Genomic DNA, 22,124 nt, shown 5'->3' with positions numbered 1-22,124 from the left:
TGTGATTCTATCAAGCACAGATTAATCAATTTATTGTGGGAATTGCAGCTTCGAAAAGTAGACGAATACTGTGGAATATGTAGCAAGTCTAGGTGTCCGTGGGTGGTAAGGACAGGCAAGGGCCCCATGTGTACAGGTTTCATTGGCCATAGTTTAGGAAGAGAAAGATACCCAAACAATGATAAAATGTTTATACATCAGTTAGTTTTAGACTTTAGTAGACTTTAGTTGGGGGACGAATATACAAATATGTACAGTTATCAAAATCTATAGAATGAAATATTTCCCTGCAAATAAAAATTGCTTTTCTCTCATCCATACTATTATGTGTAGGAAGGGAATAAAGGGAAGATTAGAAGAATTCCCAAGGACCTAATATGGGTATTAAACCTAGACCCCCACTTTCTGTTATATTATGTATTGTTTGCCCAATGAAAAAAATTCTGTGGACGCCAATGGCAGAAGGAATGATCAGCTCAGGGAATAGCATGAGAAAGATGCTATTTCAACAGCATTTATGTTTACAAAGAACTTTAAATCAATGAAAATCAAAAGTCTGTATTCACTGATCCCAGATAGGCACATCCCACAGATGTTTCTGCAAGGCAAAGTCTTCAAAAGCATTAAGCCGAGATATCTTTATATGTACCGGTAAGTGCCTGCAGTGATGGGGGGGGGGGGGGGGGGGGGGGAGTGACCCCATGCTAAGACACACAGTCAGGCATACAAGGAGTTTTCAGTGGCCATCTGCAACACATGCCTATGCACTGATGACACAGTTTTTTCAGGTGCAAAATATCATTCCTTTAATGATTTTGGAGTAGCAGTAAAATGAACTTAGTGATAAAAGGCAGCAGTGCTAACCACCAAGCCACCCTGGTGGCCTACATTAAAGTAGGAGGATAAATTCCTGCATGCAAATGGATGAAGACAAAGCAGGCAATAAACTATACAGGTATTTAACAGGCACCGTTCTGGAGGCTTTAGTTCCCCTTTAGGCTTGTATTCTAGAAAGGGTTGAACGCCATGTGTTTGTTGCCTTGCATGGCTGTAAAGGCACCTGAATTGGTTTCCTTTATAAAGAAAGCACACTATAAATAACTAGTTGGAGCAGAACTAGAAAGCACAGCAGTGGGGTTAGGGTTGCTGCCTGTCCGGTTTTAGGAAAGGCTGTCCGGGTCAAAACTGTCTGCCCAGTTTTACAGAAAACTAAAAAATTAATACATCAGTCAACAGTTGGGAAACGTTCTTTCTAAAGGAACAGTAACACCAAAAAATGAAAGTGTATAAAAGTAACTAAAATATAATGTGCTGCTGCCCTGCACTGGTAAAAGTTGTGTGTTTACTTCAGAAAGTCTACTATAATTTATATAAATAAGCTGCTGTGTAGTATGGGTGCAGCCATTCAAAGGAGAAAAGGCACAGGCACATAGCAGATAACAAATAAAACACTATTGTATTCTACAGAACTTTTACACAGCAGAATCTGTTATCTGCTATGTAACCTGTGCCTTTTCTCCTTTTTTCCAGCTTGAATGGCTGCCCCCGTGGCTACACAGCAGCTTATTTATATAAACTATAGTAGTGTTACTGTAGCAAACACACCAGTTTTACCAGTGCAGGGCAACAGCGTATTATATTTTTATTACTTTAAAGCTCTTATTTTTTGGTGTTACTGTTCCTTTAACATGTAAAGGACATGTAAAGCCTACATTTGCCTACAATGTATATCAGTTGGGCACGTCTCCCCCACCCAAATGGCATCATTTGTACTGCATATATCCCCTCCGCTTGCCAGCGCCAGCACCATCACATTTTTCTAAAGCAAATAGCAGCTTTCACCTGGTGGCCATTTTTCCTTTGATACATAATCAGTTACATTTAAATCTGCAAACAGCATACACACAAACAGACCCTTATTCAGCATACATTTCATCAAGAATACAGGCTAACACAGGCAAAACTGATTGCTCTAGCTGTCTGTTTCAATTGTCTGCTTTCAGAGTTTCTATGGGAACCAGCAATGCCATCTCTTTACTGGCTGCTAGACTGGGGGCGTGTTTAGTAATCTGAGCTTAGAACAACTGAGCATGCCCACAAACCAGAAGTCAAAGCTAATTCCAGAGGGGGGGGGGCCGAGCGGGTTACAGGAGGAGAAGGAAATCTAAGTGATAAGGAGATGTTGCAGCCTTACTATTAACCTCTGGACAACCAGTGTGGCAGATATTGAAAGATTTCAAAAAGGCTGTTCACTGATTAAATTTGTGTGTGTGGGGTTTAGATGTCCTTTAAGCCTCAGTCATGAAAATTGCATTTGCCTTGCCACCAGAGTTCAGCTGAACTAAAACTGGAGAAGCAAAACCACAGTTATAATTTTGCACCAATACATATTTACATTAGCTACAGCTAGCTAACATGGGATATGGGCAATACCATGAGATGGTATACATAAGGCAGTCAAATACAGTAATTGCATAAGCATAGTTTACATAACGCCACCAACAAGCAATACAATAAAAAAAAAATCTCGCCCCCTATAAATGTCTATAATGTATATAATATTAGGTTCTCTCAGAGAGTAAATATTCAGGCAAATATAATTAGGAATACGATGCAAATTTGCAACCTTCTGTAACACATAGCAGCAAATCTGTTTCATCTGATCATTTAAGTTCTTAGGTCAGCATAACAAAAATAAATGTCTTAAAAGTATGTCACTTTGCAGCTTCCTGTTCTGCCAATGGGGAGCAGAAAATTACAAAGTAATCTAATTTCCAAAGAGAACGGCTTTCTTCACTAAACGGCTAATTCAACTCTCATCCATCTTGTGAAATTATGAAAATATTGCAAATTATTTTAGAACAGAATGCTCTTGAAGTCCTTTATCCAGCACATTTCTAATCTTAACTTAAATAATGACAAAACACTAATCAAATAAAGTGTAATAAAACATGCTCTATGGAACTGATCCATGCAATATTATTTACAGTAACTACTAAAAGCCGATATGAAACACACAGCATAGTTGCCCTATTACCGCAGTAAATCACACAACTAAAATGTGTACAGCAAAAGATAACATGACTGCTCACATACAGGTAGGAGAAACCTTAAATTGTCTCAAATGTTTCCCCCCCCAGAAGCATTTACATAATATAACTGTAAGACTGCCATCCTGTGGTGACTGAAGTAACATACTGTATCAGTATCTATTTAGTATTTAAATACATGCACTTACAGCTGATCTTTGGTGATAAGTGTAATCAATTTAGCACTATTAATAATTATATTAATTTGGAAAAAAAAGCAGGAATTATGTAATTTCTCTGTTCTTAGATTATAATGTAAATTTGAAAAATGCAACTTATAATGTGCATATCTTGCCTTAAGAGATATTGCTTTAGTATACAAAAATATGGAAATGTAACAGAAAAACAACTGTCTAAATACAACACTGTGTTCTGGGGTAGTCTTGAGTCTAGAACATAGGTTAGAGTGAACCATTTTTAGGGCAGGTATATTCACCATCACTATATCATTGGTTAAAGGAACAGTAACACCAAAAAATGAAAGTGTATAAAAATAATTAATATATTATATACTATTGCTCTGCACTAGTAAAAGTTGTGTGTTTTCTTCATAAACACTACTGCAGTTTATATAAATACCCTGCTGTGTAGCCATGGGGGCAGCCATTTAAATTGAAAAAAGGAGAAAAGGCACAGGTTACTAAGCAGATAACAGATAAGTAGCAGATTCCCATTGTATTCTACACAGTTTATCTGTTATCTTCTTATGTAACCTGTGCCTTTTCTCCTTTTTTCAATTTAAATGGCTGCCCCCATGGCTACACAGCAGCTATTTCTATTAACTATAGTAGTCTTTCTGAAGCAAACACGCAACTTTTACCAGTGCAGGGCAACAGTACATTATAGTTTAATTATTTTAAAACATTTTTATTTTTTAGTGTTACTGTTCCTTTAAGCATAGTCTTCTTCTTGTTTCCTTACACTAAGCACTCTATGTACCGTACTTCGTATTTATTATTTTATTGACCCGTTTGTTTTATTAATCTATTGTACAGCTGTGCAGCACTGTGTACATAAGAACAGGTATGGGACCTGTTATACAGAATGCTTGGGTTTTCCAGATTTGGGATCTTTCCTTAATTTGGATGTTCATAACTTTAAATGGAAAGTAAAGTCAAACTCCTAACACACTGTTAATATATAGCCTCAAAATAGGAAAGAACTATAATAAATGTTCTTAACAAAAAAAAAAAAGAATCAAAGTACCGTATATACTCGAGTATAAGCCAATCCGAATATAAGCCGAGGTACCTTATTTTACCTAAGAAAACTGGAACTCGAGTATAAGCCTAGGGTGGTAAATGAAGTTGCTACTGCTAAGTTTCAATAATCAAATATATAATAAAGGACACCTAGGGGCTGTTTTACTAATCCACGAATGGTCCGAAGGCCTCCGAATGCATTTTTTTTCGTAATGATCGGTATTTTGCAATATTTTTCGTAAATTGTCGCAACTTTTTCATAGCCGTTACGACTGTTTTGGAAAATGTAGCGTTACAACTTGCGCGAATTGTCGAGACTTTTTCGTAGCCTTCGCGCCGAGTACGAAAGTTTCAGTACGAAAGCTTCAGTATCGTGACTTTTCTTGGGCCAGGTTGGAGCTGCAGAGTGCCATTGAGTCCTATGGGACGAGCGCTCAATACGAAAAAGTCGCGAGAAGATACAAGCAAATCGTAATGGCTACGAAAAAGTCGCGACAATTCGCACAAGTCATAATGGTTACGAAAAAGTCACGACAATTTACTAAAAGTCGTAACGCCGACGAAAAAAATAGCAAAAAATACGAAAAAGTTGCAAAATGTTCGTTTTCCAATCGGAATTTTTCCAATTCGGATTCGTGGGTTAGTAAATCAGCCCCTTAGAGTGACCTCCTGTGAACTCTTCATAAACATATAATGTTGACAGCTGCAGATTAGGGAAAGGTGGATGGAGGACCCCTTGACCCTCCTGCCTTGAAGCTGCCATACTAAGTATCAAGATAAGAATGCTAATATGAAGATACTTTAACATTTTGTTAACAACACTTTTGTTCAGTTGTTCTTTTGCACCTACAGTAACTGCAACAATAAAAAATATAGTTGCATTCAGGACTAGGCACTAAGGGGCACATTTACTTACGCACGAACGGGCCGAATGCGTCCGATTGCGTTTTTTTCGTAATGATCGGTATTTTGCGATTTTTCGGAAAATTGACGCGACTTTTTCGTAGCCATTCCGAAAGTTGCGCAAAATGTTGCGATTTTTTCGTAGCGTTCACGCCGAGTACGAAACATTCGGATTCATTCAAGCTTCTGTATGGTGACTTTTCTTGGGCCAGGTTGGAGCTGCAGGGTGCCATTGAGTCCTATGGGAGGCTTCCAAAATCATGCAAAGTCTGAAAGTTTTGCCCGCCGCTTACGAGCGCTCAATACGAAAAAAGTCGCGACAAGATACGAGCGCATCGTAATGGCTATGAAAAACTCGCGTTTTTTCGCGCAAATCGTATTGGTAACAAAAAAGTCGCGACAATTTCCGAAAAGTCGTAAAGGCGCCGAAAAAAATCGCAAAAAATACGAAAAAGTCGCAAAATGTTCGTTTTCCCAATCGGAATTTTTCCAATTCGGTTCGGATTCGTGGGTTAGAAAATGTGCCCCTAAGTGTTAAAAGGCAAGTGGAAGGCATTCCCTGCCCCTACAGAGCTTACAATCTAAATGACTATGCTGTATTGTAGGCTTATGTTGTGTGGCACTTGGTCTTTGGGAAACCTCTCTATATTGCCATGTTTATGTTGTTCTACCCCTTTAACCAGCCAATCACATCACCTAACCCCCCCCCCCCCCCCCACCACCACAGTGACATCCACCTGCACCCATTGAAAAATGATACATACTCCCAAATCTGGCAGCCCCACTGGGCACATCATAAAGGTTGCTATCCTGCCCGGTGGTGTCTGTGACGGCAATGCAAGCGCACGCACACACATCACCTAACCCCCCCCTCCACCAGTGACACCCACCTGCACCCATTGAAAAACGATACATACTCCCAAATCTGGCAGCCGCACTGGGCACATCATAAAGGCTGCTGTCCTGCCTGGTGGTGTCTGTGATGGCAATGCAAGCACGCGAACGAACTCTCCTGTGCACAAACATACGTGCGAGCGCACACAGTTACAGACGCGGCGTGGCCACTCATGGGGGGGGGTGCGCGCAACGAAAGCATATACCGAGGTTGAGTTTTTCAGCAAATTTTTCGTGTATATACCGTATATACCAGGGGTGGGCAAACTTTTTGGCTCACGGGCCATTTACTCACCCCCGGGCCGGACCGGGCCAGGGCGCGCAGGGCCAGGCCAGCGTTACGCCCCCTTCGTCTCTTTAATTCCAGTACGCCAATGACACCAAGTCTCGCGTGATGAGACTTGGCGTCGTCGGCGGGCCTGATTAAAAAGGCCAAGGGGCCGGATGTGGCCCGCGGGCCGTAGTTTGCCCACCCCTGGTATATACGGTAGTTAAAACAGGGTTAAAACACAACTAACTGGAACTCTGTATTCCTTTCACTTCCTTATCTGTATTTTTTTTTTCTCCAAGTTAGATATAAGACAGTCCCTGCTTTTTTTCACATCAGGACGGCCACTGGGCCTGTAGGTTTCCGGAAGCCGCAATCAGAACTCATTTCAGGGTAATAGCATAAGATGCAAAATACAAAGGCTTCTAATTAAAAAACAGTAGAAAAATGGTATTTTATAATGGGTTTATATTGCAAATAAGCCTTTGTATTTTGGATTATGATTTTTGACTTTACATTAGCATTGTAGTAAAAATTAGGGATGCATGGAATCCCGGATTTGGTTTCAGATTCAGGCTGAATTAATCCAGTGGTTTTTCGGCAGAATCTGGTCAGGGTGGGTTCAGCCGAACCCAAAAAAGTGGGTTTGGTGCATCCCTACTAAAAATCATTTTAACATTAAATAAACCCAACAGGATTGGTTTGTCACCAATAAGGATTCATTATATCTCAGTTGGGATCAAGTGCAAAGTACTGTTTTATTATTACAGAGAAAAAGGAAATCACTTTTAAAAAATGTAATTATGTAAATAAAATGGAGCCTATGGAAGATGGCCTGAGCTTCCAGGATAAAGAAATTCCAGGTACCTATCCCATACCCGTATTGCTTTATAAAAAAAATATATACATACATACTTTAAAAACAAAAAAAAAACAAAACACATTCAGATTTCTTTAAAAAAGAGTAACAGATTTTTTTCACACACCACTGTGTAATGGGAAGCTAGACTAATTACCGATACAGACAAGTGACAGAAGCTAAATAAAATTTATAAGGTGAAATTAATATGTTCTGGTGATACTTTCCATAATGGCAGTCAGGTATCTCTCAAGATGTTCCTATATTACCCCCTAAAAAGAAGATCTTACCAACAGTGAATTTCATGAAAAATTGTTACATTTCCATTAGTTTCACAGATTTTACTATGGGCAGCTGTACAGAGTTAATCATCTTTCATTTGAGTTTTCCATTGCACATAAATTTAATATTAAAACAAGCAAATATACCCAACAGATTTCACTTAGAAGGCAGAATGCATTTAGCAACAAGAATTACAATAGATATATGCATACTTAGAGCTACAAAGAAGATATTTAAGGACATATTTAAAGGGGCTGATTACCTTCAAGACAATTTGCAATTGGTTTTCATTTTTTTAAAAAAAAAAAATTGCGGTTTTTCAGTTACATTCTCTTCAGCAACTCTCCACGTTGAAATTTCAGCAGCTATCTGGTTGCTAGGGTCTTGTTTACCTTAGCAACCAGGCAGTGATATGAATGAGAGACAGGAACATGAATAACACAGGATATGAATATAAAGATAAGGATTAAAAGGTAACAATAATACTAAAATTGTAAGCTCAAGAGCAATACTTTTCTGACTGCTGGGTCAGTGAACCCCATTTGAAAGCTAGAAAGATGTACAAGAGAAAGGCAAATAACTCAAAAACAATAAAAAAAAAAATAATTAAGACCAATTGCAAAGTTGATAGGGATAAAGGTGAACCACCCCCTTAAGACAGGGGGTAGAGACAACTGTCCATAAGATTTTCCAAAAGGTATACCAAATTCCTTACTGATTTTTTTTCATACATTTGACAAAAAAAATAATCTGCATACTTCTGGTTATAAAGAATATGTTTTAGTTCTATTAAATCATCTTTCTAACTAAACCTTCCCATAATGCCATGGCAGGAACTCTCATTAATCTATATAAGGAGGAGAAAGTGCAGACTCACTAAACAATCAGTCACTTTCAGCAAATAAAGTACTTTCTATTAGTAATTTTACACAAACTATCAAATTAGGGGAAACGTGGCATAAAACCAAATTGACTTTGAAAGTTAAAAACAAGTTTTTCGGTGACAAATAGAGCCAGTGAAGACCTTTTCTGTGCTACAATATACAGCAAGGACATGTTCTTTGTGTTTCTGCTTGCCAAAGGTAAAACCATCCCTGACATAAAAAAACACAATGCTTTCATTTTTGATAACAGCTTTGTAAAGAAAAACAATTTTGCCAGTAAGAATATTCAGTCTCCCTATGTGCAAGTGGTCAGAATTCTTAATTTAATAAATACAAGGACACAAAACAGTGAAACTGATTGTATTTACAAAGTTGCTTTGAGGAAGGAAAATACTGCTTCTTTGCAGAAAGTCATTACACCCACAAGTGCCATAGAGGAGTACACGGTGGGCCAGTCTGAAAGCTAAGTGTAGTATATATGTAACTAAAAGGGCTGCATCATACTGTACAGGGGGATATGTTGGAAAATAATTATGTTATCTGTAAAGATTATGAGGAACACCAAACTAAACTGTTCTTGGTAAATAAAGTACCATTTATAGCCTTGTTTGGCTTTTCACAAGCCTGTACGTTTAAAAGGAAAATATACCCCCTTCTCCTTTTTATATGATCTCACTCAACTGGGCTTATGTAAAAAAAAAAAAAAAAGGGTGCATGAACACTGGACCATCTGAACTTTAAGTATATACAGGTATGGGATTAAATAAACTAGAAACCCACTATCTAGAAAGGTCAAAATTACAGGAAGGCAATCTTACAGATTTCATTTTAAAGGGGTGGTTCACCTTTAAAATAACTTTTGGTATGTTACAGAATATCCTATTCATAGCAACTTTGCAATTGGTTTTCATTATTTACTGTCTATAGTTTTTGAATTATTTGCCTTTCTTCAAAAAAAAAAAAAAATTAAAAATGAAAACCTGATGTAAATGGTCTCAGAATATCAATGTCTACATCATATTCAAATTTAAAGGGGTAGTTCACCTTTCAATAAAGTAAATAATTCTAATTTAAAAAAAAAAAAAAAAAAATTCCATTGTCTTCGTAATAACACTGAACCTTATAATGAACCCTAACTAAGTTGCAAAAATCCATATCGGTGTCAAGACATTCCGATTGGGTTTATTTAAATTTTTTTGGCATATGGATGTTTTTGCAGGTGTGTGAAGGCGACTGATTCAACAAAAACATACCTAGGGTACCTGGATTCTGAGACCTGACACATTTATATATTATATCAAATGTTCCAAGCAAGTTGTTCTGTAACAATATATAAAAAAACCATACAACTCTTGACTATCTTCTATAAAAAGCAGCCTTTTGATTACCAGCATAAATCAGGGAACTAGCAAACAGATAGTCTTAAATTGAAACTGGCAAGCCCTAAAAAAAAACCTAAACGTTAACTGAACCACCCCTTTAATAAAAAAAAAAAAAATTTTTTAAAGGAACAGTAACACAAAAAAATGAAAGTGTATAAAAGTAACAAATATAAAGTGCTGCTGCCCTGTACTAGTAAAAGTTGTGAGTTTACTTCAGAAAGTCTACTATAATTTATATAAATAAGCTGCTATGTAGCCATGGGGCAGCCATTCAAAGGAGAAAAGGCACAGGCACATAGCAGATAACAGATAAAACACTATTGTATTCTACAGAACTTATCTGTTATCTGCTATGTAACCTGTGCCTTTTCTCCTTTTTTCCAGCTTGAATGGCTGCCCCCATGGCTACACAGCAGCTTATTATATAAACTATAGTAGTGTTACTGTAGCAAACACACCAGTTTTACCAGTGCAGGGCAACAGTGCATTATATTTGTATTACTTTAAAGCTCTTTTATTTTTTAGTGTTACTGTTCCTTTAACTTATCTGTTTTTTCTTAAAGGGGTGGTTCATAGTTACAGAGTTGAAAAAAGACCAGAGTCCATCAAGTTCAACCCATCCAAGTAAACCCAGCACACCCAACCCACACCTACCAATCTATACACTCACATACATAAACTATATATACAACCACTAATACTAACTGTAGATATTAGTATCACAATAGCCTTGGATATTCTGCTTGTTCAAGAACTCATCCAGGCCCCTCTTAAAGGCATTAACAGAATCTGCCATTACCACATCTCTAGGAAGGACATTCCACAACCTCACTGCCCTCACCATGAAAAACCACCTACGCTGCTTCAAATGGAAGCTCCGTTCCTCTAATCTAAAGGGGTGACCTCTGGTGCGTTGATTGTTTTTATTGGAAAAAAGAACATCCCCCAACTGCCTATAATCCCCTCTAATGTACTTGTACAGAGTAATCATGTCCCCTCGCAAGCGCCTCTTTTCCAGAGAAAACAACCCCAACCTCGACAGTCTAACCTCATAGTTTAAATCTTCCATCCCCTTAACAAGTTTAGTTGCAGTCTCTGCACTCTCTCCAGCTCATTAATATCCTTCTTAAGGACTGGAGCCCAAAACTGCACTACATACTCAAGGTGAGGCCTTACCAGGGACCTATAAAGAGGCAAAATTATGTTCTCATCCCTTGAGTCAATGCCTTTTTTTGAAGACAGCACTTCATTTGCTTTAGTAGCCACAGAATGACACTGCCTGGAATTAGACTATTTGTTATCAACAAAAACCCCTAGATCCTTCTCCATTAAGGAAACCCCCAACACACTACCATTCAGTAGATAGTTCGCGTTTATATTATTTCTACCAAAATGCATAACTTTGCACTTATCAACATTGAACCTCATTTTCCAGTTTGCTGCCCAGTTTTCCAATTTTGTCAAATCGCTCTGCAAAGCGGCAACATCCTGCATGGTTCAGTAAACTTTTAGTATATTATAGAATGACTATAGTATAACAAAAAAAAAAAAATAAGACTAATTAAAAAGTTGCTATCAGCTTTCCTCCTCTGCCTCTTGCCAGTTTTCAAATGAGGGTCGCTGACCCCAACAGTGAAAGAAACAGTTGTCTGAGGCTACAGTCTTATTGTTATTGCTACTTTTTATTTGTTATCTACTCAGGCCTCCCCTATTCATAATCTAGTCTCTCATTCATACCACTGCCTGGTCGCTAAGATAATTTGGATTTAGCAACCAGATACAGGTATGGGATCCCTTATTCGGAAACCCATTATTCAGAAAGCTCCAAATTACAGAAAGCCCCTCTCCCATAGACTCCATTTTAATCAAATAATTCAGAATTTTACAACTGATTTCCTTTCTCTCTGTAATAATGCAACAGTACCTTGTAATTGATCCCAACTAAAATATAAATAATCCTTATTGGATGCAAAACAATTCTATTGGATTTAATTAATGTTTTATTTATTTTTTAGTAGACTTAAGGTATGGAGTTCCAAATTACAGAAAGACCCCTTATCCGGAATACTCTTGGTCCCGACCATTCTGGATAATGGGTCTTATACCTGTAGAAAAATTTGAACTGGAAAGGTGCTGAACAAAACAAAATCATTCAAAAATCACCAAAACCAATAATACAAAATGAAGATAATTTGCAAATAGCACTCTTTCTACATCATACTATAAGTTCATATTAAGGTGAACAACCACTTTAATTGACTTAATAACATTGCCTACATACACCTTACTACAAGTAGTGAATGAGGTGAATGTCCGCTTTAACTCAAAGATTTAGTTACATACAAAACTAGTATATTTATATAGAGGGAAAATGCATGTTAACAACATAAATTCTAAGGGGCTGATTTACTAAGACACGAATTCGAAAAATTCCGATTGGAAAACGAACATTTTGTGACTTTTTCGGCGCCTTTACGACTTGGCGATTTTTCGTAGCGTTAAAACTTGCGCGAAAAGTCGCGCCTTTTTTTGTAGTGTTAACACTTAAAAGGCGCGACTTTTCGCGTAAGTTTTAACACTACGAAAAAATCGCCAGATTTTGCACAACTTTCGGAACGGCTACGAAAAACTCGCGTTTTTTCGCGCAAATCGTATTGGTAACGAAAAAGTTGTGACAATTTTCCGAAAAAATCGCAAAATACCGATCATTACGAAAAAAACGCAATCGGACGCATTCGGCCCGTTCGTGGGTTAGTAAATGTGCCCCTAAGGGTGCAAAAAGGCTAATAGTAATAAGCTACACACAACAGACTTTTTCTTCAAGGGCTGCATCTATACTCACCAATTTTCTCTAGAATTATGTTTATAATAGGGTAAAAATGACACAACTATAGTTTAACTGTATCTTTGTATAGGTACGGGATCTGTTATCTGGAAACCCATTATCCGAAAAGCACCTCCCACAGATTCCATTTTAAACAAATAAAGATTTTAAAAATGATTTTCTATTTCTATGTAATAATGATTTTTAGCACAGTTAAGGCACGGAGATACAAATTATGAAAAGATCCCTTATTTGGGAAAACACCCGGGGGAATCTGGATAATTGGTCTTTTGTAGCCTATACAGGTATGAAACCTAAGTGTTGTACCTGCTAATTAAAGGGTCATTATTGGAGGCATATGACTGCACCCAGTCATGTTACTCCACGCTGCCATCTGGCTACTTGTAGGAGCATAATAATAGTAGAGCTAAGAAAGTGGAACAGGAAGTGGATTAACGTGCTGCAGATTTGTGCTTCTGTGCTGGAAACAGGTCACAATGAATACAGAGAGGCAGATGTGTGATTCTGGGGAATATTTTCATTCCTTTGAAAGATTATTTATAGAAAGCTTTACTTATTCCTTAAAGAGAAGTGTCACCAACCTGGTTAATGCAACTGAAAATAGGATAAAAAAAAAAAAAATACATGATCGGAAGTTACCTTCAGCTAGCAACAGAAAACAGCACCTGGGCACTCCTGCACAAACAGTGAGCACTATTTAATAATTGCCGCCTACTATATTCCCAAGCCATTATTTGAGCAGAGACATCTGGCTGCAGCACATTGCTGTGCGTGTTTAGAGGCTTTCCCACTGAACCCAGCCTAAAGGCCCCCATACTTTATGGAAATATTGAGATCTTTAACAGCAGTTGCATAACAGTTTAATAGCTGTACGGCTAATGCCACGCAGGGCTGATTCTCGCCTGTATCTTAGCACAGGCTGAAGACAGAAGATATGAGCGTTAGGGCTGATTTTTATTAAATAAAACATTTCCATAACATAACTTTCTTTCTAAATATGTCACTACAGTATTAAAACATACATACTCAAAATGCAAATAAGCAATCATACAAAATACATGTAAAAAAAAAAAAAAAAATAATATAAAAAAAAAATAAAAGAAAGAAAGTTTTGCAAAAGCACACCAGGAATATTTTGAATAAATTTAAAAGTAATTAAAAAGGGAAATTAAAATGCATTTCAACACTTCAATTATACAGTTAGGTCTTAATTACAAAAAAGTAATTATTCACACAAATTTTGCTCTTTGTAGTTTAGAAGTACCCTATCAAAGCTACCGCTTGCAAATAGAAGGGTTTTTTTTCTGCAAGGAAAATTACTACATGATTGGGTCAAAGCATGAAAAAGCCTTCCACTGTAAATAAGCTTGGCTTTAGTGTACATTCTCCAAGAAAGTCTGCATAACACATGCTCAGCTGTGCGATTTTGCATGTGATTGTACTGTAAATCTGCCATGGCAAAGAGAACTACACCTGGAAACTAATCATTTTTCTTATAAGGTGGCCATACACCTTAAGGTCCACTTTTTCGGCGAGGTTGCCAAACAAGCTGAATCGTATCATAATAGGCACCTGTGCAGACCACTGTGAGAGGGTCACAGTAAAGCAATACTGACACTAAAAAACTTCTCTTCAAAATATGAATGCACATAAAAAGTGCTGCACAAATATGGCAGCCCCCTTATAGAGGAACATGGTCAGATAGGTAATGTAAAAGCATCAGACAAATACTTTTAAACCAAAATTATAAATAGCATGTAAAGACAATATTATGATAGATGTAAAAATAAATTTTATTTTCTGGTGTCAGCATCTCTAAGTAATACTCGCTGCGCTGATTTTTAACATTAATATGAGTTGGCCCATCTTGGGGCAGATAAGCTGCGGATTCGGTATGAAACAGTTCTGGAAAATGACTTCCAAAAATGACATCATCATTACAACATGTCCAATTGGTTTTATACCCTAAGCAGCATTCTCCCATATGTTTATCTGCAGGCCAAGAATCCACCCATTGTGGCAACAGCACATGAAAGCCAGTAGGGCTGGATGCTGTATCTGCTGACTTGTGCAGTCCAATCAGCTTCAGTAAGAGCACTTCTGTTTTGGCTGATAGCTCCTTCAATCCTCCACCAATTATTTACCCTGGGTAGAACACTGTCCTAAGGTTTATGACACAATGGACTATGCAACTACTGTGGTGCTCTCAAGGAAAACCATGGCAGACAAACAATTTAATTGCCTGTTTTACTCTTCAAAATAACTGCAAATGCTCTGCCTATGAAAGACCCTAACAGCAACAGGTGGGTATAATTCTGATGAAAAGAAGTAATGTGTTAAACAAGGGTACAAGTATCAAAATATATATCTAAATGACAAGAAATGAATTATTTGTATCTATCTTCTATGTGTAAAAATACACCATTTGCTTACCTATATAGACTCTCTTGCTGTATCGCTGCATCAGTAACAACACAAACACATGTAGTGGAATAAGATTAATGATAAACACATAACCACCCCAGGCAGACACCTAGAAAAAAAAAAAAAAAAAGGAGAGAAAAAAAAACTATTTTAACAAATATCAAACATCCAACATCAATTCTGAACATTCTGATTTCTGATGATTTCTGATATTCACTGAAACAATGTATGCCAAGTAATTTAATAAAATTGCCTAATATAAAAATAATGAAATAAAAAATCTATGTATATGAAAATCATTAAAAATCATAAAAATCATTTGTTTTCATAAAAAAAAAATAAAAACAAAAACACATCATTTATATAACGATTTGCCTAGGACAGTTTTACGTCCTATTGACTTCTACGTGACCATAACACATTTTAGATGGCAGAGTTTTATGTTTTTGTGGTTTTTATGCTAAATAAATAACAGTTTGTGTTTTCAGGTAATTAGTATAATTCATGATTTTTAGCGCTAAAAGATACAATTCCTTCACAAATCATTTGGATCAATTGTGAAAAATAGTTTTTGCATTCAGGTGCCCAGAGCTTTTAAAGGGTTGTTCACCTTCCAAATAACTTTTAAATATGATATAAAAATTGATATTGAGACAATTTGCATTGGGTCTTCATTTTTTATGGTTTATTAGTTATTTAGCTTTCTGATCAGCAGCTCTCCAGTTTGGAATTTCAGCAGCTATGTGGTTGCTAGGGACTTGTTTACCTTAGCAATCAGGCAGTGGTTTGCACAAGAGACTAGAATATGAATAGAAAAGGTAATGAAAAGAAACATATAAACTAAAAAGGAACAATAACATTGTAGCCTTACAAAGCAACAGTTGTTTGGCTGCGGGGGTCAGTGACCCCCATTTGAAAGCTAGAAAGAGGCAAAAGAGAAAGGCAAATAGTTCAGAAACTATAACATTTGAACTATAAAAAAATAATAAAGACCAATTGCAACTTTGCTAGGATTAGGCCATTCTATAATATACTAGCGGTTAACTTAGAGATTAACTACCCCTTTAAAGTCACATGACAGTGTTTAGGTTCGACCAAACTCAGATTCAGGCAAATCGGAATTCTGTAAAAAGTGCTGGATTTAGTGCATACCTATAACAATTCCACAAAACACTGTAGTACTTATAAAGACAATGTTCAGAGTTTAAAATTTTTAACAAGTTCTGTTAAGCCTAAAAAAAATATTTCTTACCATATAAAAATAAGACAGACAGCAACATATTGTCCAGAAGACAGAACCTGTTTTTACAGATTTTACCTGAAATGAAAAAGAAAAAATATATATATATTTGTTGGTTTCATATTAACAAGACAAACACAAAAAGTACCTAAATATAAAGATGACTTTTTGAAAATAGTTGTATGTAAAAAGTTTATACTGATTTGCCGGGGAGAAGGCTAAAGTACCGACTGTGTAGATAACATCTTAGATTGTCTGACATCACTGGTAGGAAAGCTTTTGGAAGGAGTAATAAGGGCTCTGGTACACGGGGAGATTAGTCGCCCGCGGCAAAACTCCCTGCTCGCGGGCGACTAATCTCCCCGAGTTGCCTTCCCCCTGCCATCCCACCGGCGAACATGTAAATCGCGCCGCCGCGTCTGCCATCCCGCCAGCGACTTACATGTTCGCCGGTGGGATGGCAGGGGGAAGGCAACTTGGGGAGATTAGTCTAATCTCCCCGTGTACCAGAGCCCTAAGGGATAGGATACTTGAATACATTTCAAATCACAATACTGTGGGGCAGCACAATTTTCGTACGTTGAAAAAGCACAATACAAAAAAATTGTATCAAATACGATTTTTTTGTATCGTGCTTTTTAAAGTACGAAAAATTCGTAAAAATCGCATCTGATCGTACAATGGCCCAAAAATACGTTTTTTTCATATCTGAACGATCGTAAAATGCAGGCTGACTGATCGTTCTGTGAATGATTTTGGGAGCCTCCCATAGGACTCAATGGCACTCTGCAGCTCCAACTTGGCTCATAGAAAGTCACAATACCGAAGCTTGAATGAATCCAAAACTTTCATACTCAACAATAAGATTGTCGCACTTTTTGTTGCAAAGTACAAAAATGTACAAAAAAGTTGCAACCTTTACTTTGCTAAAGCATTTGATATAGTACCGCACAGAAAGTTAATGATAAAAATGAGGAATATGCTTGAAAAGTATTTGTACTTGGATAGAGAACTGGCTGAAGGATAGATTACAGTTACAGAGTGGCGGTACATGGAACATTTACTAATTGGACTAGTGCTGTTAGTGGAGTACCGCAGGGATCTGTCCTTGGTCCTTTGCTTTTTAACTTGTTTATTAATGACCTGGAGGTGCGCATAGAAAGTACTGCTTCTAATTTTGTTGGCCATACTAAATTGTGCAAAACTATAAGTTACATGCAGGATGCTGCCACTTTGTAGAGCATTTGACAAAATTGGACAATTGTGCAGCAAAATGGAAAATGAGGTTCAATGTTGAAACTTATGCGCCTTGGTAGATATAATATAAATGCAAGTTATGCACTAAATGGTAGTGTGTTCGGGGTATCATTAACTGAGAAAGATCTGGGGATTATTGTAGATAACAAGTTATCTAATTCCATGCAGTGTTGGACAATTGTGTTCGCTCTGAATTATCATGCCGATAATTTTCGTACCGTGGCAAACGGTCTTTTAGTCGGCCAGGTTAAAACATTTCGGTCAGATAACGATAAAATCTGCACATGAATTGTGTATCTGATGATATACTTGGGGGACCTACAATAGAAGTCACTTTCCTATGATTAGTGTCTGCCAATTATTTCAAGTTCACATCATTCTCCGATTTGTATTTTAAGGGCTTATCCTACAATTCTTGAACAAGCATAATATCCAAAGCTATTGTGATACTAAAATCGACAATTACTCATGATGTTGGTAAACATAGTTTATGTATGTGACTGTATAGATAAGTCAGAATAGGTTTGTGTGTTTGTGCTCTGGGTTCATTTGAAAGGGTTGAACCTGATTGAGTTCGGTCTTTTTTCAACCCAACTTAACGATGTACATTAAGATATTTGCATGTCAAAGATGATTTCCATTCATCCAGGTCACAATATACAGTATCTAGAAGAATTAAGTCTAAGGGCTCTGGCACACGGGGAGATTAGTCGCCCACAACAAATCTCCCTGTTCGCGGGCAACTAATGCCATCCCACCAGCAAAAATGTAAATCGCCGGTGGCATGGCATGCGTGGTGGCGCAATTTCAGTGAAATTGCTTTACATTTTTGCCAGTGGGATGGCATTTCGGGGAGATTAGTTACCTGCGAACAGGGAGATTTGTCACGGGCAACTAATCTCCCCATGTGCCAGAGCCCTAAAGCTGGCGATACACGTTAAGATTTTTAAAAGATCTTTTTGTTTTCATACGACCTAGCTTATCCTGAAACAATTGTTTAAATGTGCGACTTGCCCATCAAATCAAGAGTAGTACAAAGATTGTCATAGATGGGCGGAACTTTCAAGCAATCTAGAGTCAGCAATTTGCAATGTGCTAATGGAAAACAGCTTGGTTGAGTTTATTGTAGTAGGAAAAAAAAAAAGTAAGATTAATGAAGCACACAAATTATCCGTGTCTAAAGAAAACATATAATAAAAAGGCAATTAAGAATTTTACTAAGCATGCACTAGAGTTTGAATGCAAGTTTATAACAATGACATTAAGCAATGCTTCCTGCCTGTTGTCTGTACTACTTGAGTAACTTGCTGAATGCTGCCATTTCTCTATTACACTGTTTATCTGCCTTACAATTGAAATTTCCCTGAAATCTCTCCATAGAATGGTCATTGTTAACCAGCTAGCAACAGAATGACAGGATCTGCCACACTGCATTAGTGCTAAATGTAGCTGGCTCTTTATTTTCTTGATTTATAACAGTTTTGGTCTTAAAAATACATTTCTGACCTTTACGTTACAAATTTACAACTGCCATCATAACCCACTTTTTATCACCTATATGATAAGAGAAGTGGACAACAAAAAAAAAAACCTCAAGTCTAAGGAATGCTTTGAGCCTGTGAGTGCTAGGGCTATGACACACAGAGCTACATGTAGGCAGCTATTTGTCGTGGCTACAAAACACCAGAAAATACCCTTTCAAATACTGAGAATTGTCTCTGCTAAAACACATGTAGAGACCATTATGAGCAGTAGCCACGAGAAGTAGCATTGTGTGTCATTGGGTAACAGTTACTTTTGAAAAAAAAAATATTTTCTAGCAAATTAAAGGGTCAAATAAAGCTGTCCACTATGCACTATTAGCATTAGGCACCAGATAAAACTAGAAAACTGGAACATTACCGGTTTAAGGCAAAATATTAATGTAAGTTACAATTCCAAGTGGTTACTTAGAGTAAAAAATGTAATACAGATTATGGGATAACTGGTGGGGACAGCATGATAAACTATAAAGACGTTCTTGTGAGAACCAAAACAAGTAAGGATATGCTATGCATTTGTGATTTTTTTTTTTTTTTAATGAAGAGGTATGGTAATTGTTAGAAAGAGTAGAATATAGCAGAAGCAGGAGGTGTGCATTGGAAGGCCAGCATTGAACTATCAATTTACCACAGGACTGCTAAACTATGCATACAAGACTCTATTGATAAACATGGGATAAACCTAGTATACTGATACTTAGGAATTTCAAGGCATTCATTGGAGAAGAGCCCATCCCTACTTAAACCATAGCCACTTGAAGTGAAGCAGCCCATTGCAACTTTAGGTGTGTATTATGCTTTAAGCATTTAGAATTAACACTCACCGTCATCTAAATAACCACCTGTTTAGTTCACCAATAATTACATAAGAAAAAGATATTTTATACTACAAACTGGAACTTTCCCTTTACATGTTAAAGTTAACTGTCTGTTACCATTGGTAAACTATATATTTGCTTATCAGTACTAGGAGAATATGTGGATTTTTTTTAAATAGTGGTTGCCTGTTTATTTCATGAGTTGCTGCCCAGGTGCAAATTTGCCCAGTGATTATAAATGCACTTTGTATATTCTACACTAAAGAGAGCTTTAATATACTTAGGCTGGTGCCACACAGGGCTAATTCTTGGCCAGGGTGCAGGTAGTATTTTGGCGCAAAATGCACATTCACGCCTTTCTGTGCCGAAAAACCAGTGCCTGCACCCTGGCCAACAGTGGTTGTGGGTGTAGGCAAGCAAGGCTGATTCCAGCATAGGGGTTGATTCTCAGCCTGCATTTTTCCTCAGGTCAAGAAACATCCCTGTGTTGCATTAGCCTAAAGCTTTTGGAGCTCCTTGCCTTATTTACCTAATAATAATTCTTTAGCAAAATAAATCTGAAATGCAAAAATAAATTGTATGCATGGTTTGGTCGGGTAAAAATGCCAGCACTGTGCATGTTTGCAGAATGTAAATTAACTTGCAGATGATATCTTTAGTTCATAAAAGGTAGTTATTGTTTCTCGGAAAGAGCACAGAGAGAAGCTACAGGGAAGACAAAAATCCAATTACTTACCCACAAATAATATGTAAACTGCAGTGCAAAAATAGCAATGCCTTCATTGTCAAATGATCCAGCTACTGATCTGGATATGTATCCTGGCACTATAGCAATGAAGCAGGCAGCCAGAAGTCCCGCTCCCTGGTTCCACAGTTCTCGAGTGAGCAGGAAAGTCGAAATTGATGTAAGGCCACTAAATACTGGTGCTAAGAACACACACACATCTCGTATATGAACTGTTATGTTTAACATATTTAAAATCCAATGGATGAGCCCAGCTGTAACCATTAGTCCAGGATATACCTGCAAAAAAAGGACAGGAAAGGGTAATTTTAAATAATGGAGAAAAATCAAAGGAAGACAACACAAATATGCACATAATACATATACACAATAATAGTGCATAACAAGCAATGAGCTTTGAGCTTAACTCCTCTAGAGAGGTTGCTCATACACAGGTTCAAATGAGATTCGATTGATGCCCTCCCACGGCATCCTACTGTCATTGTAGATCTGTCAAATGAGGGCTGTATCAACGTGCCAATGTGGTCCTCATCCAATAGAGAGGCTGAGACAGCAGCTTTACAGCAACCCCTCTATGGCCAGTTTAAGTCCTTATCATACCAGAACACATTTACAAGAAAAAAACTGCATCAATAAATCAAGTTTCTGTCCAAACTGAAAAGTATGATTATAGAATCTACTAGTCAATATTGCATAATTAGGCTCTTATGATTTAACAGTCCCATGAGTTGTAGAGGTATGAGATCCATTATCCAGAATGCTTGGAATCTGGGGTGTCCCAGATAATTTAAAGTACAGGGAAAGATGAAAATGAATTCTGCTTTATCTGAATGGTCCATGTATAAAGCACTTAAATGACATCATCAGATTTGTTTCATGGATCAAACCCTGCCAAGATCATGTGCTGTATTGTAATCCCAAGCTCTGCATATTCCTGTTGTACTCAGAGCCCCATGTAGCATATTTGTCTGGTATGCCTACATTATCTGTCTGGCCAGTAGGAATCCGAGCACCCGATTTTCCAAGATGATGCTTGGCATCTAAGCCATCTCCCTGACATTTATCGTACTAGCCACTGCAAATCGTAGATATTTGTATGTATTAAAGTGGGAGTTTACCTTCAAACTTTTTATTTTTAACTTCAGTTGTGTAGAAAGCATTTGGAAAAAGCCATTATTTCTGGTGTACTATTTTTTATTTTTGACTATTTTAATAAAAATAGTAACTTTAATGTTCTCTCTCAGATGCCTTTAATATGACCAGAACAGCTCATATACCAACTATTAACTAGTACCAATTAGTAAACTGAATTTAAAAGGGCTTCCACCTTTTTGCAAAGTTTAAAAAAAGTGCAGGACTTCTCAAAAGAAAAAAAGCTACTCATTATAACCTAAATCCCAGCCAAGAAACCCAATAGGATCTCTTAGCTGGGATCAACTACAAGATATCAGGGCGCTGTCATAACTGAAAATTGGGTTTCCAGATAAGGGA

At 37.3% G+C, this 22,124-nt stretch overlaps 1 protein-coding gene across 1 annotated transcript in view; it reads right to left on the bottom strand.

Annotated features, from left to right (window-relative positions):
• stt3b (STT3B, catalytic subunit of the oligosaccharyltransferase complex) overlaps nucleotides 1-22,124 on the bottom strand; it is a 57,632-nt gene that overhangs the window by 19,681 nt on the left and 15,827 nt on the right. Inside the window, exons 3-5 of the mRNA XM_031903523.1 lie at nucleotides 20,625-20,912; nucleotides 16,285-16,350; nucleotides 15,042-15,141 (exon numbers count right to left, since the gene is read on the bottom strand). Coding sequence (XP_031759383.1) covers nucleotides 15,042-15,141; nucleotides 16,285-16,350; nucleotides 20,625-20,912 — 454 coding nt within the window. The remainder of the gene's footprint in view (nucleotides 1-15,041; nucleotides 15,142-16,284; nucleotides 16,351-20,624; nucleotides 20,913-22,124) is intronic.

This window comes from Xenopus tropicalis, chromosome 6, assembly GCF_000004195.4.
Source record: "Xenopus tropicalis strain Nigerian chromosome 6, UCB_Xtro_10.0, whole genome shotgun sequence".
Lineage (NCBI taxonomy): Eukaryota > Metazoa > Chordata > Amphibia > Anura > Pipidae > Xenopus > Xenopus tropicalis.
Note: the sequence above shows the minus strand (reverse complement) of the source record. Positions and strands in the feature narration are given on the sequence as shown.